General features: G+C 39.7%; 1 protein-coding gene across 1 annotated transcript; it reads right to left on the reverse strand.

Annotated features, from left to right (window-relative positions):
• Window positions 1-5,544: 5,544 nt before the first annotated feature.
• LOC108546572 (facilitated trehalose transporter Tret1) lies at window positions 5,545-13,715 on the reverse strand. Its single transcript, XM_017898744.1, has 5 exons — window positions 13,412-13,715; window positions 9,562-10,091; window positions 9,130-9,435; window positions 8,528-8,730; window positions 5,545-7,490 (listed from the first exon to the last, which is right to left on the reverse strand). Exons 1-5 carry the CDS (start codon window positions 13,491-13,493, stop codon window positions 7,217-7,219), a joined length of 1,395 nt encoding a protein of 464 aa, XP_017754233.1. The 5' UTR covers window positions 13,494-13,715; the 3' UTR covers window positions 5,545-7,216.
• Window positions 13,716-17,678: the final 3,963 nt, after the last annotated feature.

Consider the following 17,678-nt stretch of genomic DNA (forward strand, 5'->3'; position numbering starts at 1 on the left):
GGGCTAATTAAAATGAAATAATTTTACAATGTGAAGTTCTTTGTAATTCGATCATTACGCAGGGAATTAACCCCTTGCACTCGGCAAAGCGATTTTTTAGTTGCAGAAAAATAGTAATTCGAAGTCGACGATATTTTGCAAACGGTAAATAAGAAATCGTATGTAAATTAAAACGTAGAATTATTTTACTTCTACTTCGTTGGGTAATTTTATATTTGATATATTAATTAACATCGATCTTTAGAATCTGATTAAATGGCGATTGAGAGGGGCCTCTCGAGTGCAAAGGGTTAATGGCTGACACCACGTTCTTACATAGTGTGTGAGTGTATTTCGTTGCAATTCCTGAGTAATTAATAATTTTTCTCTTTCTCGTCGTTTTCATTTTATGGTGAATCTTATTTGCTTGGGAAATTAAATAAAGAATCGTTCATTTCGCAGCAGAGATACTCATATTTCTTCCACTCTTCCAATTCTTTCATTTTTTGAATCCCCGGGGGCCCAAAGACCGGCATAGAAAAACTGTGCCACAGAAAATTCCTCAATTCCACGTCGCATATATCAAAATTTCTTGTTGTGATAAATTAAATGAAAAATTGTTCATTCTGCAACATAGATATTTCCCTCATTCTTCCAATCCTTTCATTTTTTGGATCTCGGGGGCCCAAAGACTGGCACAGAAAAATTGTACCACAGAAAATTCCCCGATTCCACGTCGCATATATCAAAATTTTTTGTTGTGATAAATTAAATCAAAAATTGTCCATTTCGCAACAGAGATATTCATATTTGTTCTCCCTCTTCCAATGCTTTCATTTTTTGGATCCCGGGGGCCCAAAGACAGGCATAGAAAAACTGTGCCACAGAAAATTCCTCAATTCCACGTCGCATATATCAAAATTTTTTGTTATGATAAATTAAATGAAAAATTGTTCATTTTGCAACGTAGATACTCATATTTCCCCCACTCTTCCAATCCATTCATTTTTTGGATCCCGGGGGCCCAAAGACGGGCATAGAAAAATTGTACCACAGAAAATTCCCCGATTCCACGTCGCATACGTCAAGATTTTTTGTTGTGATAAATTAAATCAAAAATTGTCCATTTCGCAACAGAGATATTCATATTTGTTCCCCTTCTTCCAATTCTTTCATTTTTTGGATCCCCGGGGGGTCCAGAGACCGGCATAGAAATATCGTGGCACAGAAAAATTCCCCGATTCCACTTTGCATATGTCAAGAATTCCTTCATTCGTGGAACGCTGCTCATCGGAATGACGAAAAATCCCCGAACCTTTCACCCGGCCCGACAGTGCCTCGCGCTCATTGTCAACGAAGCACTCGACCCGAAATTCCGTCCCATCGACTCTCGATCCTCCTCGAGTACGCGTACTCCGTCACGTACAATCCCAGGTACACTCGCGACGCGATCGGCGTGCGATTCGCGTCACGGAGTTTCGCGTCGGCGTGGCCTCAGCTCGAGATAGCTCCCTGGCCGCTTCACGGCCAGCGGTCGCTCGTACGAGCGGGGTCACGCTGTTCCGCGAGATCTGAATGAGAAAATCGTCGCTGAATTGAACATGATCGACGATCTTATCTCGTTCCAGTGGCCCGTGACAACGCGATCGAGGGATCCTCAGCAACGCTCGATGAGGGTGGCTGCTCCCCGATTTCTCGGAATATTTCACCGATTGCTCGTTTTTTCGGCCCGAGAGTGGCCGCCGATGCTTGAATCCGCATGTGCGGAAATCGTCACGTTGCATGGAAAGTTTCGCCGGCGCACTCTTTCTGGTCTATCTTCCGCGCGAGTAAAGTATAGAACAGCACGCGCTTGCGCCTTGCTCGCGCGAGTCGCCGATGGAATCGAACTGTGGAATTGCACCGGGGATTTTTATGTATTTCGGGCAGTGAAAGAGGGGTATCTCGTGGAGTGCACAGAGACTAGCCTTCCCACGCGAACTCTGGAAAAGTATGAAACGAATTGGAAACGCCAGGCTATAATTACGAGGCTAAGAATAGCCATGCTGACTTTCCTCGTGCATACTTCGTAACAACAGATCCACGTATCTCTGTGCGATATATATAACGAGCGAGAATCCGTCGAACGTGTACTAGCCTACTGCCCTAATCGCAACACGCTATTGCAGACCTTTCACGAGCACTTCGGCAAAGAAGTTCGTGCAAAAGAGTCCTAACCTTCCCGAAAGATATCCAATTTTATATCACCTGATATTACCGTGCAATACCGTCTACCATCGACCACTATGTGACCTAAACCATGCAATCGATACTAAACTTTCGAAACTTTTATTAAAAATTCCACATTAATCAATAACATCGCGTTATTGATCACTCGTCCGCCATTTTTCTTCCAATATATAATATATAATTTTGTCAAGATTGCTATCCTTCTGTACTCATCGGTCATTTAACTATACCAGGTTTAGAGTTGAAAAGAGAAAAGAGAAATGGAAGAGAGGGGGAGGAGTTACGAGGCAAAGTGAAAGTAGAGGATCTGAATCACCTGGGGATTCCTCCGGTTCGGTAATTCCCCGTGTACAGACTAACGGGGCCGAGTGACGAAACTTGACAGCGTTTAGGCTAAAGGTAACTACGACCTAGCGAGGTTAGCTAATTGTTCCAGGAACGAGACACCGAAATATTTCGATCGTCACTGCGCAACGACGAGTTAAATTCCAACGAGGTTTTTAATTGATTAATCGAAGGTACTCGGTTGCAGCAATACTCGAATAGATACGCCCCGTTACAAGTGCAGCCACTTCGGAAACAGTGTCGAGGCTCGAACCACCGTTGGAAACGCGCGTGCAGCATTTTCTGCGATCACGTAAGCAACTTGCTATATCAGAATGTGTCGCGATGATAAAAGCTCTCTGGTCGCACTTGAAAACGGAAAATTTCTCGACAAAACGACAATCGAAGGCTATGTTTCTCGGAACAAATTTCTCCTATTTATAGCACTCGTAATGTTGCATTTCGTTTCTATAATGCACGTGCAGTTACTTCTACTCCGGTTATTATCTCGTATTCGTTACGCTCGAGTGCGAAGGGATAATATCGGCACGACCATTTCGATGTGTAATAAATAATTCCAATTATGGATGATTTACGGCAAAAATCCGACACACCCAAATGATCTAACGTTATGATAACAGTGCAGCTTGTCTAGGTTCAGGTATAGTCCATTCAGAGAGTACCTTCGTGATAATAAAATAATATCGGTGCGATCATTTTGGTGTACAATAAATAATTCCAATTGTTAATAATTTACTGCAAAAATTTGACTAAAGAACATCCAAATGATCTAATCTTGTGATAACAGTATAGCTTGTCTAGGCTCAGGTATAGTCCATTCAGAGAGTACCTTCGTGACAATAAAATAATATCGGTACGACCATTTTGCTAGATAATAAATAATTTCAATTATGAATAATTTACTGCAAAAATTTGCCAAAAGCATACCTAAATAATTTAACGTTGTAATAATAATATAGCTTGTCTGGGCTCAGGTATAGTCCATTCAGAGAGTACCTTCGTGATAATAAAATAATATCGGTGCGACCATTTTGGTGTACAATAAATAATTCCAATTGTCAATAATTTACTGCAAAAATTTGACTAAAGAACATCCAAATGATCTAATCTTGTGATAACAGTATAGCTTGTCTAGGCTCAGGTATAGTCCATTCAGAGAGTACCTTCGTGATAATAAAATAATATCGGTGCGACCATTTTGGTGTACAATAAATAATTCCAATTGTGAATAATTTACTGCAAAAATTTGACGAAAGCATACCCAAATAATTTAACTTTGTAATAATAGTATAGCTTGTCTAGGCTCAGGTATAGTCCATTGAGAGAGTACCTTCGTGATGATAAAATAATATTAACATAACCATTTTGGTGTATAATAAATAATTCCAATTGTGAATAATTTACTGCAAAAATTTGACAAAAGCACACGCAAATGATCTAATCTTATGACAACAGTATAGCTTGTCTAGGCGCAGGTATAGTCCATTGAGAGAGTATCTTCGTGACAATAAAATAATATCGGTACGACCATTTTGCTAGATAATAAATAATTTCAATTGTGAATAATTTACTGCAGAAATTTGCCAAAAGCATACCCAAATAATTTAATGTTGTAATAATAATATAGCTTGTCTAGGCTCAGGTATAGTCCATTGAGAGAGTACCTTCGTGATGATAAAATAATATTAACATAACCATTTTGGTGTATAATAAATAATTCCAATTGTGAATAATTTACTGCAAAAATTTGACAAAAGCACACGCAAATGATCTAATCTTATGACAACAGTATAGCTTGTCTAGGCTCAGTTATAGTCCATTGAGAGAGTACCTTCGTGATGATAAAATAATATTAACATCACCATTTTGGTGTATAATAAATAATTCCAATTGTGAATAATTTAGTGCAAAAATTTGACCAAACCACACTCCAATTGATCTAACGTCATGATAACAGTATAGCTTGTCTAGGCTCAGGTATAGTCCATTGAGAGAGTACCTTCATGGCGATAAAGTAATATCGGTACGACCATTATGGTAGATAATAAATAATTCCAATTACGAATAGTTTACTGGAAGAATTCGATAAGAATACACCCAAATGACCTAACCTCCACGATCCATTGGAAAAGTACCTTCGTGTTAGCTTAATCAAGGCGATAAAATAATTATCTAATGTTCTCTGGAACAAATAGCGAATTAACTGAGGGATAAAGAATAGAGACTCGCCGATCATGCTAATAAATAAATAAATAAATAAATCTTGAACTTATTCTCATAGAAACTCGCTGATGGTGTCTAGACGACGTTCAGTGATTAATTACTCGGTCGTTAATTACGACCCTCGATAGGTCGAGATGGTGAAGAGAGGCGTCTGCGATCATGCCACGCCATCATCGCTTCCGATAACGATAACTCGCTTTTGTTTGCGATTTTTCGTTCGCCTTTCCATCGGAAAATTTCGATACTCGTTCTATTACCAGGGTAATCCATTCTTCATCATTGGATCACTCAATGGCTCCTTCCACGTCCTTAAATTCGTCATCCATTACCGTCACAAGGATCAGCGTTTCGTCACGATTCAGGAAGTGACAAAGCAATTTTTCGCGAAGTATCATTGGATCACTCAATGGCTCCTTCCACGTGCTTAAATTCGTCATCCATTACCGTCACAAGGATCAGCGTTTCGTCACGATTCAGGAAGTGACAAGATGTATTCGCGATTTATCGATAAGCGATAAAATTGCGAAGGTAAACTATCTGCTGATAACATTTTTCCCTGAATAAAGTAGGCTAATATAGACGGTCAATATTTTCACGACTTTTCGCCGTCGTTCTGATTGCTCGGAACGTTTGCACAGACACGGAGACAGTTGCACAGATTAACGTGACGATTGTCGAGTACCTGACGTCACGGTCCGGCTTTCTCGAGTACCTGGGACAGCCTTGATGAGAGGGAAAAATGGCGGGCGATACGCTGGAATCGTTACATCATACGCGACACTCCGATTCTTTTCGGCCGCCATGATTGCGCTTTAATTGCGTCGAAAATTGCCCGATTCTAACGCGAAAACAAGTAGCCGCGATTTCATTTGTTTACCCAGGCCACGCTGATTTTTAATTGCCGCGATTAACTCGCAATTATATTCGAATCTCGCCGGGGGCAGGAGCAGCAGGATGGACAAACAACGAAAAATAGTAATTATCAACGCACGATGACAATACGAATTTAATATTTACACTGGCTGACGATTGTCACTGGTCTCTACGTGTGCTCACACGCGGAAGAATTTATTTAACGTTAAACCTGCCGCGACAAGTGACTGATAGATGAGAAAATCCAAGAAGAGTCTCGAAAAAGATCGAGATAAGAGAAAAATATCGAATAATTAATTACACGCGTATCTGGGGAAAAAATCTCGCGAGCAAGAAAACACAGCGATCTCGTTGAATGCGTAATTTTTAATAAAAAATAAATTGACATAAATTTAGAGTGCGAATATAAGCTCGGTCCTATCCTCAGATTTATCCCGGAAGGACGAGTCCGAGATCCGATTCGTCGATCGATAAGGGACGCAGCGAGAGGGTTGGAGGAAGATGGAGGAAAGAGGAAGAAGCAGGAGGAATTTGCGCGTCGATCCAGTGATCGATAGCCTCGATCGTTATCGTGCTTATCGGCTCGAGATACTCGTTCGCCGTATCCTCTCGAGGGAAAAGGAGAGTAAGAAACGATAGCGCGAGATAGGTCGAATGCTCCCCGATGCAACGTTTCCATTGTAAACGTCAGCCATCGATAACGCTACTTGCGATACCGGATATCGGGCACGGCCGCGATCCACGTTATGCACGAACGATCGAGAACCGATCTTTTCCTCGGCTAGCTACGAATTGTAATTAATCTGCACGAATGAAGACAAATCGATCACGGGGGGCACGATTAAACACCATCATGATCAACGAAACGGGAATGCATGACAGAGAGCTGCGGGATGATGGCAAGTCAAAGAACAAATGCACGTCTATACGTGGAATAAACGTGGAAAAGTAAGGAAAATAGTCGAATTCCAGACGTGGATGATAGGGAAGATGATTTTGTCGAAGATACCAATCCGCTTTGGTCGATCAGTGCAACCTTGTTAACCCATTTGCATCATGGCATTGCATTCAACTGACGACTGGTCTCTATCAGCACTTACTCGTAATGGCAGTTAAAAAGATGTTCACGACAAAAGTAAAACTCGTTAAGAATATAATGAACCGATGTAGCTGAGATGCTCGCAAAAGGAATCAATCCGTGGTATAAGAAGAATATTCAGTAACCGGTAATGGAAGAAGGTCAGCTCGTGGATTATTCCGCGCTTGGATGCAAATGGGTTAATAAATACAATAGAATTTCGCTGTTTGCTCTAGCAGCAGTCGTCCAGTCGGTTGGATCGTGAAATAATTAAATTAATCGAATACGTGACTCAGGTCGAGAAGTTGATACTCTCGTTAATGAAGCGATAGATCAAACGTAGGTACAGCAAGTAGCATGATTACAATGTTTTGCAATCGATGAAGAGGTCGATGACGATGCAACGAGGGTTTATCCCGTGGGTTAAAGAGACGATGAACGGATGATAAAATCCGAAATAATTTCGAAATTTCGGACAGCTTTGACGGATTAGGCGTTGGCCTGAAGTTCCTCGTAGATCTCTTGGTAGGTCTTCCCCTTGGTCTCCGGGACAAGCATGCGAGTGAAGAGCGTGGCGCTGGCCATGATCGCGGCGAAGATCCAGAAGGTCATGTCGATGCCCAACTGTTCGTTCATGGTCGGGAATGTCTTTGTCACGACGAACACCATGAACCAGTTTAACATTACCGCGACACTCGACGCGACTGCCTTCGACTCTGCGGAGAACAGCTCGCCAGTCAACATCCAGGGCACTGGTCCCAAACTGTGGGAAAAGAAAACGATTTTTTTGAGATTTATATTTCCATGAGAGACTTCTAATTATTATTATTTGGTATTATTTACTGTTGTAGTGAAAACTAAATACTAAAATAAGTTCTACGTCCTAGCGATGTGGGGGTAATCCCTTCCCCTGTGTTTTGTCTTTTGACAGCGTGTGCCTTTTGTCTCCCGTTTTCTGGAAAATTCTTTGACCTGCGTGGCCCTAGACAGATTGACCAGTTCTAACTGTTCGCCTATTTAATACCTTAAGTGCCCAGCCCGTTTTGCTTGCAATTCCGTTCAGGCCCAGACGCGGCCGTCAAATGAGCCACCGATGACAGGCGAAATGTTCATGAAACTCGGAGATACTGGACCAATTGTTATAACAGGCATTCCTAAACGTTATGTCCAAAGATGGCGAAGAATTTAACACCGAAAGTGTAATAGGAACCTAAAGTCTGCGGCCGATCCCTGAAGACTGACCGGGCTCGAACGGAAAGTCTAGCGCCGAGTCCCTAGGGACTTTCCGTTCAGGCCTCGGAACGGCACGCAAAATCGTAGGATAATTTTGATAAATATCAATCTTTGGAATTTTATTAATCAGAGACTAAGGGTCGTCTCTCGATTGCTGAGGGTTAATCTCGAATCGGAAGCTCGTGCTAGTTAGCCTAACTTGCATTAATAGGATAGGAGCTTCGAAAATTTCGCTTTAACACGTTAAACGCCACGCTGGTTTTACGTGCCGTTCCGTTCACGTCACAGTTAGCCATAATGCGGGCCCTTCCGAGTCATGAACCGGCGAGGCCTGAACGGAAAGTCCCTAGGGACCGGCGTGGCGTTTAACGTGTTCATAAACATCTATACAATTTTTCCGCCGTTTCCACTGGCTACTATTTCTTTGCACTATGATCCCTTAACATTTATCATTTTAATACTCGATCAAAGATCCTTTATCCTGTTATATTTAAAGAACGATGTTGCAAAGTGTCCGGTATTTTAATTAAAATTGACGTGTAAGAGACGTGAACACGGTTCGCTTACCCAATGGAGAAGGAGACCATGAAAACGATCAAGGAAGTCAACGGTAGCCAGCCCAGCGAGCTGACATCATTTCCGCTGTCTTTTTGCTTGAAGTAGTATCCCAGCGCGATCAAACTGGCTGACATAATGCCAGTGGAAATCATGAGCAGTGGCTTCCTTCCGGCTCGATCCACAATCAACGCAGCGACACCTGACATCACCAACTGCACAAAGGCCAACATTTACAGACGCTTCGTTAATTCGCAGCTGCAACGCGATTCAACGAGGAACAACCGCGGGAAATTGCTCGAGAACAAACATCGTGGCAGGAATTCGAATAGTCTCGTCAGATAAACACCATCCTTTTTAAATCAAAGAAAATTTGGAGGATAGTCCTATCTGCTGAATAGTGCCTCCAAAATTTAGACTTCTTTGTTCGCGAAACCACGATATCGAAGACGATTCGATCACCGGAAGTGCCTATGTTTCAAACAACTCGGCAAAGTTCGAGTGTAATTTAAAGAAGTACTTTTGGGTACAGCAGTATCCTTGCACGATGAAGCACAGACATTCGAGTACGAGATGAACCGGGTTCGGGTGTGGAAGGTGGATAGAAAGCAGACCTGGACCAGAGCGACGACGATGGAGGACACTTCCGGCGGCATGGAGCTTCCGGCTGCCTTGAAGATCATCACCGTGTAGAAGATCACGGCGTTCACGCCGGAAGCCTGTTGGAAGAACATCATCCCAAAGGAAGCGATCATGGCCTTTTTGGTGACCGGGGCTTTTGCCATCTCCGAGATCGTTGGCTTTCTACCGGAATTTTGCTCCGCCGACTTTTGCATCTCGCTGATTTCCTGTCTCGGGTCGTAGTCCTCTCCTCTCAGCCTTATCAGCGCGGCTGTAGCATCCTGCTTACTGCCCTGACCCTAAACTCGTCGAACGATCGTGAATCCACGTGAAAATATAAAATTTCGAGACAGGAATCTATCAGAACTCTAGGCAAAACGGGATCGTAAGACCACCTGTGCTATGATAAACGTTTGGATGCTCACCACCAACCAGACAGGAGATTCGGGCATCCAGTAGAAGGTGACCAAGAAGAGGACGATGATGAGCGCGCAGACGATGGCGAAGATGTTGTAGCTGAGGACGCTGCCTAGGACAAAGGCGAGGAAGATTCCAACGGTGAGGAACAGCTGGAAAAACGCACCCAGTGTTCCCCTGGTCGAGACTTCGGAGATTTCGGAGATGTACGTGGGTCCTATTACGCATCCTGCACCGACGCCGATGCCGACCAGGAACCTGGCGATGTAGAGGAGCCTCACTTCCGTTGCCACGAGGATCAGTCCCCAGGAGGCCAGGAACGGAAAGGATAGCATGAGCAGAGACTTCTTCCGTCCCATTTTATCCGCCATCGAGCCTGATGGAAGGGCGCCCCCGATGGCTCCCAGGGCGAGTAGAGAGCTGACCCAGGAACCCTGTTCCTCGGTGATCGACAGAAACGAATCGGCCGCGTACAGGCGAGGAAGCACAGGCGAGGTCCATGCCAGGGCTGTACCAATCCCGACCACCAGGAAACACGCTGTAAAATACGATACGGGGTTAATACAGCTGAAGAAGAATTTTGGGGTGTTATGAATTTTGGTGCTAAATGGAAGATGGGAATAGATGAAGGAATTAGAATTTTTTGGAATTTATCTTTGCAGAGTCACACAGTCTCTACTACACTGGAGAGTACTTCGGTTAAAAACTTTTGCTGCTTAACACTAGGTTTACGGACACTATCTGTATACCCATTTCTAAGGACACCTGTCAAATTGACAGGTAAAGGAAACCACGTGCCTTCTTTTTTAACGATTAGTTTAATTTAAAAACAATTATATATTATAGTAACAGTCTTAATATAAGTTAACTAAATTTGTTACCATCGTATAATTGGAGCAACCCTTCCGTCTAATTGACAGGTTCCGTAAATCTAGTGTTCAGGACGAACTGACTCGATCTCAACTCTAACTGATCACTGACTGAATGCTAGACTACTGCTCGGATTCTCACCTCAAAACTCCAATTCTGAAAACTCTGTGTCTCTGGAACTCACTCTAAAAACCCTTAAATTAAAACTACCTCTAGCTTTCAAAATGGACCCTTTTAAACTCGAAACTTCGAAGGACATGGTCCCCTCTCTCCCCGAAGGAGGAGAAAACTCTCTCCACGTCGAGGTCTGGGGTAGTGGACACTCCTCCTTCCGGGTTAGGTTCTCTGAATGGTCACCCTCCTGTTACGATGGGGAAAGCCGGGGTTGCGTGAAGCCGCCTCACGTGACCTGACCCCAACCTCCTATGACCCATCTGACAGCCAGATCCTAACGCGTCCTTTAGACCTAACGAAGTGTTCCCTACAGGAATACTTGGACCATCGCACCCTAATGAAGCCTAAAAATATCCCACATTTCTGATAATTGCTGTAATTTATTTGACACTGATTACGAAAGTACCCTAGGTCGCAAATATCTGAAATCTCGAGCTTCGAAAATATTGGAAATTCCAAAATTAATTACGACAAAGATACGAATTAAATTTGAGATTCAGTTCTTCGACCTACGATCAGTTTTATTTTTGATAAAATGAATTATTTTCGTAATTATCTTCGTAATTCGCGGATTATGGCGAACGAGATAAATTTTGTAGGTAGAAATTAATGGAGGAGAAGAAGTTAAACCTGTTACTTTAACTTTTATTATAAAATTCGATTGCGCGAGTTAATACTCGTGAGAATTGATCGATCGCGCAACTTACGTAACTACTCGATTATCGGCCGATAATTGTACGCTTTGCCGGCACTTGTATCTATTACACTTAAATTCAATTATTAAATTGAGTCACAACGAGACGGTGATGCATGTTTCGAGATAAGTTCGCTGTGATAAGTTAGACCGGTTAGCCGAAAAGCCGTGAAGGAAAAGGAGATAATCTACACGTGTGGGCTAAGTAAAATACGACGAACGCATTCACGCAAGCGGTACGATTGCGTGTGACCTTATAACGCTGATTAGCCGATGAGAAAAGACGATAATGTCACGATTTGGAGGCTTTTCAGGAAATCTCTCGGTCACCTCTGTGACGCAAGACTGGGACTCCATTGTAATCGGAATGAAGTATAATAAAGCATACGTATAACGCAAGATATGATTAAAAAAAGAAATCACTAACAGAAAATAAATTAAATCTTCAAAATAACTTGATTTTTATAATCAACATTTTCAAATACTCAATTTTAAAAAATTTCAAATATTCTGATATACATTTTCAGATTTTCAAATATTAACCCTTTCATTACTGCGGCCTTAAAGGCGTCTAAAAATCTTAAGCTTGTGATACTGAAAAATAAGTTGATTTTTATAATCAACATTTTCAAATTCTCAACTTTAAAAAATTTCAAATATTCTGATATACATTTTCAGATTTTCAAATATTAACCCTTTTATTACTGCGGCCTTAGAGGCGTCTAAAAATCTTAAGCTTGTGATACTGAAAAATAAGTTGATTTTTATAATCAACATTTTGAAATTCTCAACTTTAAAAAATTTCAAATATTCGAATATACATTTTCAGATTCTTAAATGTTAATTCTTGGACTACTGCAGTCCTAAAGTCGCCTAAAAATCTTGCACTTATGGTACTGTGTGTACCTAAAAGCGTTCAAAACTTTCTTTCCCTGTTAAATTTTAAGTATGTACAGTAACAATTTAACGCAGAATACAAAGAGATGAATAATGTTGTTTTAACATAGTGGAATATAGTGTTTCATCGTTCTCGGTGCACATCGTAAATGAATTCCTACCATATTGTATGGCTAGTGCGTTTCAAAGACTACCGTAGCAAAAGGGTGAAATTATTCGAATTTCCTGTTTCATAAATTCCAAAATTCCCAAACGTTCAAATTCGGAAATTCTCAAATTTTTAACCATTTCATTACTGAGTTACGAAGAGGGTAGCAAATGCCCTGTCCTGGACTAATTTAACAAATTGAATAAAATTTCTCCCCTATCCTAACCCTCTATGGACCGAATATATATTTTTCTTAACTACAAGAATTGCATGTAACGTAAAATCAACAAATATCAATCAATAAATTCAGCAGTTTTGACAATTTTATTATAACGAATTCATATTGAAAGTTTGAATCAACAACGTTTGTACTATTGTGCCAAGATAATGTGCAATAGATAGACAAGATAATTTTCCACGCCATCTTGTGGAAAATAGATCATAGGGGGCCATAGAGGACCTAACCTATCATGATCGAATAACCGTTAAATGAAAAAGAATTAGAATTTTTAAAAATGGACCCACGGGATGTATTGTAAAAATAATAATAAATATATGGAAAGAAAAGTCGCGATCAAGACGATAACGTTGAATGCAGTATTTAATAAAATATCCATACATTAGCATGTAACTTGAAAGTTACAGGGGCCCATAGAGGGTTAAGAAATGGCAGGAACAGTTGGATTACGTTCATAAAAATTTTCTAAGCTCTAACAGCTTTAAAATCTCTAGACATTTTATCACAATCTGGCAGTCATATTATAGCGTGACGTACATCGTCTACAGGAATGAAAATGTTAATTATTTCGCAATTTTCAAACGACTGATTAGAATTCGATTAAAAGCCTCGTTACCAATTGCCTAACTAGGCGAAGAATCTTTTAAAAGTATTCACCCACACAGTCTCGACTAAGTGAATAAAACGTTCGATAGGAGCCACCCCGTCTCGAGCATCTGTCGCCGGGTGCACCCCGGGTGATAACGAACGAAACGGAGGTGTAAATGGGACGAAAAACCGTGAAAGGAAATGAAAACGAGACCGGCGAGCGTGTGCCGGACGTTTCCGTGGAAATACCGGAAATAGAGGCGAGGTACTGCCACAGCTTCCTGCTCTTCTGACGGACGGGCCCGCCGTTAATCATTCCCGTGCCCTCCATTTCCTTGCAACTAGCGGTCCTTCGAGTGTGCACTTGGAAAACGCGACGCACGAGATCCAGACGATTCACCGAAAAATTAACGATCCGACCAATCTTCCTTATCGAATCGCGACGGAAAACGAGCTTCTTCCTCCGGCTTCCGTGATCATGCGAATCGAGCTTGCCACGATGAATTTCACGTGTTGCGCGAGCACCGTTTTTCCAATCTCGGACCCGCGCAGACTTTCAGGTGAGTCGCATATTTCGAATAAAGCCAAGCCGATCGAGTGAAACCGAATGGACGCAACTACGCCGAGGGCCATCATATATCACACTCGCCATTATCTGTACATCATTATCACTCGTCTCGCTTATTATCGCACATAATCGGAGAAAAAAGAGGCGTTTAGAAATCACGATTAACGGGTATCGCCGGCTACTAGGGATCGAGAAAATCGTTGGCTGTGTGTAATTGCGAGTAATTGAAATTGAGGAAGAGTTTGCGGGTTATTATTCTCGTTTTCTATAGTGTTGGATGTGTTAATAATTTTTTAGGAAATTTTGGGAATTTTCTTTTTACTGGAATTTTCTGCATAACATATTTTCGAGGATGGAAAGAAAGAAAACACCAGGTGCTTTGTTTTTAAGCAGTTAAAATTGAGAATGCATTAATGGGATATTACTCTCGTTTTCTATAGTGTTGGATGAGTTAACAATTTTATAGGAAATTTTGGGAATTTTCTTTTTACTCGAATTGTATGCATAAGATATTTTCGTGGATGGAAAGAAGGAAATTTTTGAACCAGGTGGCTTGTTTTTAAGCAATTAAGATTGAGAATGCATTAATGGGATATTACTCTCGTTTTCTATAGTGTTGGATGAGTTAACAATTTTATAGGAAATTCTGAAAATTTTCTTTCTACTCGAATCATATACATAAGATATTTTCCTAGATGAAAAGAAAGAAAGCACCGGGTGCTTTGTTTTTAAGCAATTAAAATTGAGAAAGCATTCATGGGATATTATTCTCGTTTCCTTAGCGTTAGGTGAGTTAACAATTTTATAGAAAATTTTGGGAATTTTCTTTTTATTCGAATTGTATGCATAAGATATTTTCATAGATGGAAAGAAGGAAATTTTGCAACCAGGTGCATCGATTTTAAGCTATTGCAATTAAGAATGCATTAATGGGATATTATTTCCGTTTTCTATAGTGTTGGATGAGTTAACAATTTTATTGGAAATTTTGGGAATTTTCTTTTTACTCGAATTGTATGCATAAGATATTTTTGTAGATGGAAAGAAGGAAATTTTGCAACCAGGTGCATCGATTTTAAGCTATTGCAATTAAGAATGCATTAATGGGATATTATTTCCGTTTTCTATAGTGTTGGATGAGTTAACAATTTTATAGGAAATTTTGGGAATTTTCTTTTTATTCGAATTGTATGCATAAGATATTTTCGTGGATGGAAAGAAGGAAATTTTTGAACCAGATGGCTTGTTTGTAAGCAATTAAAATTGAGAATGCATTAATGGGATATTATTCTCGTTTTCTATAGTGTTGGATGAGTTAACAATTTTATAGGAAATTTTGGGAATTTTCTTTTTATTCGAATTGTATGCATAAGATATTTTCGTGGATGGAAAGAAGGAAATTTTTGAACCAGGTGGCTTGTTTGTAAGCAATTAAAATTGAGAATGCATTAATGGGATATTATTCTCGTTTTCTATAGTGTTGGATGAGTTAACAATTTTATAGGAAATTCTGAAAATTTTCTTTCTACTCGAATCATATGCATAAGATATTTTCCTAGATGAAAAGAAAGAAAACACCAGGTGTTTTGTTTTTAAGCAGTTAAAATTGCGAAAGCATTAACGGGATATTATTCTCGTTTCCTATAGTATTGGCTGGGTTAAAAATTTTTTTAAAAATTCTGTGGATTCTTTTATATATTCGCGTATTCTTACTCGAACTATAGGTGCAAGAAAAATAATTTTCAACCCGTGAAAATTTTGTAATAGAAAATTCGGATGTAATTCTATTTGTATCTTGAATGATAATTATGCACATCTATTCCGAGCTTTGAAGTTAAATAAATTAAATAAATTATTCCCACACTGTTAAACTGACCAAAAATTTGTTAAAATTACGCAAATAATACGAGAATCCGAATATATCGTAATTCCATGTACGGCTTAAATAATTTTTCTCGTTTCTCATATAATTGGACTGGCTAAAAATTTGTTAAAAAGCTTCGCTTATTTCTTTTTACCTCAATTAAATAGAAAGAAGTCTCGCACCGAGAAAATTTTTTCAACAGAAAACTCGAATATTCCTTAATTCCATGCACAGCTTGAATAATTATACGTATCGATCCTAAGCAATCGAAACTGAGGGAGCTTTAAAGCGTTGTTCTCGTTTCTCGCATTATTTTTAATAAATCGCGAGCTAAAAATTTGTTAAAAAGCTTGGCGAATAGAAAGAAGTCTTCGAACCGTGAAAATGTTTGACACACATGGCTTGCCGGTATGGTTTCATCGGGAATTAATTTTGTACCGTGCTAGATTTGTTTGCCAATAGTATTAATTCGTTTAGAAACTCTGGATATAAACTGTTGCAAACACGTGTCTCAGCAATTACTGTTTCACGCTGTTTCATTATTTTTCTTTTTATTTCATATATTTCCCTATACCTTACATTCTACTTCTATTTTCTCCTGTATGCTAATCAAAATTTATCCCGTTTAACAAATAAATAAATAAATAAGTAAATAAACAGGAGAAGCAATAAACACCTTATACTTATAAGGGTGAAAACCCCCAACGGGGTTAACCCTTTACACTCGACGATTTTTTGACTAAAGAAGGGTACGAGATGAAAAATTTTCTGTTACAAAGCTGATGATAGTTTTTGAGCAGTAAATAAGAAATCGTATAATAATTGACACGTAGAATTACAGGTAACCCTTCTATAACACGGTAGATAGGTTCCTAGAAAACGCTGAGTTGTGTGAAACCGTGTTGTATGAGACCCAGAGCCAGTACATAAAGGCGGGTTACGTTCCAAAAACTTACTAAAGACAAAAAAAAAAGACAAAATTATTATTTTAATTTAATGCAACTTTAATTTAATAAATTTCTTCGTCTTCGTTGCTCATGTAGAAATATAATGTTGTACAAAGATTTTTGCAATTTTCTTATCGTGTTACAGAATGCCGTGTTGTATGAGGGTTCCCGCAATTTATGAATCGTGTTACAGTGAAACCGTGTTGTATGAGGGCTACCTGTATTTAATTTCGATCCCTTGCCCACTGTTACATTATTTTAAATTTTATATATTAATTAATATCGAGCTTCGAAATTTTATCAAATGGCGACTAAAGGGTGCCTCTCGAGTGCAAAAGGTTAACGTGAAATAATATTTAACCCATTTGTATAATTCAATTTATTTATCGTACAGCTATGTAAAGAAATAAATATTTATGTTATAACATCATATAAAATGATTTTATTTTACAATATATGTAATTTTTGGGGTGAAATATAGTTGGTTTATTACTCTTAATTTCAATTAAAAGCTCGAAAGATTCTCTTCAGAGCGAAGATGCAAATGGATTAATATTCCCGAGTCTTAATTTATTTTTCGAATTAACGTTAATCCTCCAGGTGAACTAAAAACGAGGAAAACAGATTGATTAGTCGAGCGATACATTTGTGCTCTTCGATATCTGTCCGTATCGATCTGCCTCGGTTGCATCGAATAACATGTTTACGATTTTCAACCTTCGTGTGTCCTCGATGGGAAAAAATCTCATTCGTGCAACTATCGATATTAGGTATCGCGTTACGAAATCTAGATACGGTTTTAAATAGACACGGTTTCTTCCGTTAATCGTCCGTTTATTTAAGTTTCAGTTGAGTCTAAAGCTCCGCCATCTTGTTCGCCGAAACACCGAATTCGTTCGCCATCTTTAATCCAGCGTGATAATGCTAAATCTATCACGGCCTAGATCACCGTTTTTAAATTTTTCTGTACGCACCTACGCATGGCTGATCACTCTTTTAATTGTAGATGACGAGATAATTCGTCGTGGAACTTCGAAAACGACGCACATAATCGTTGCGCGATATTTTAATACTGGACTTATCAGGGTGCAAGTGATTGTTTTGAAATTTTTGATTAAAAATCTTGCGATAGATGTT

Source organism: Eufriesea mexicana, unplaced genomic scaffold, assembly GCF_001483705.2.
Source record: "Eufriesea mexicana isolate 0111107269 unplaced genomic scaffold, ASM148370v2 scaffold654, whole genome shotgun sequence".
In the NCBI taxonomy this organism is placed as follows: Eukaryota; Metazoa; Arthropoda; class Insecta; order Hymenoptera; family Apidae; genus Eufriesea; species Eufriesea mexicana.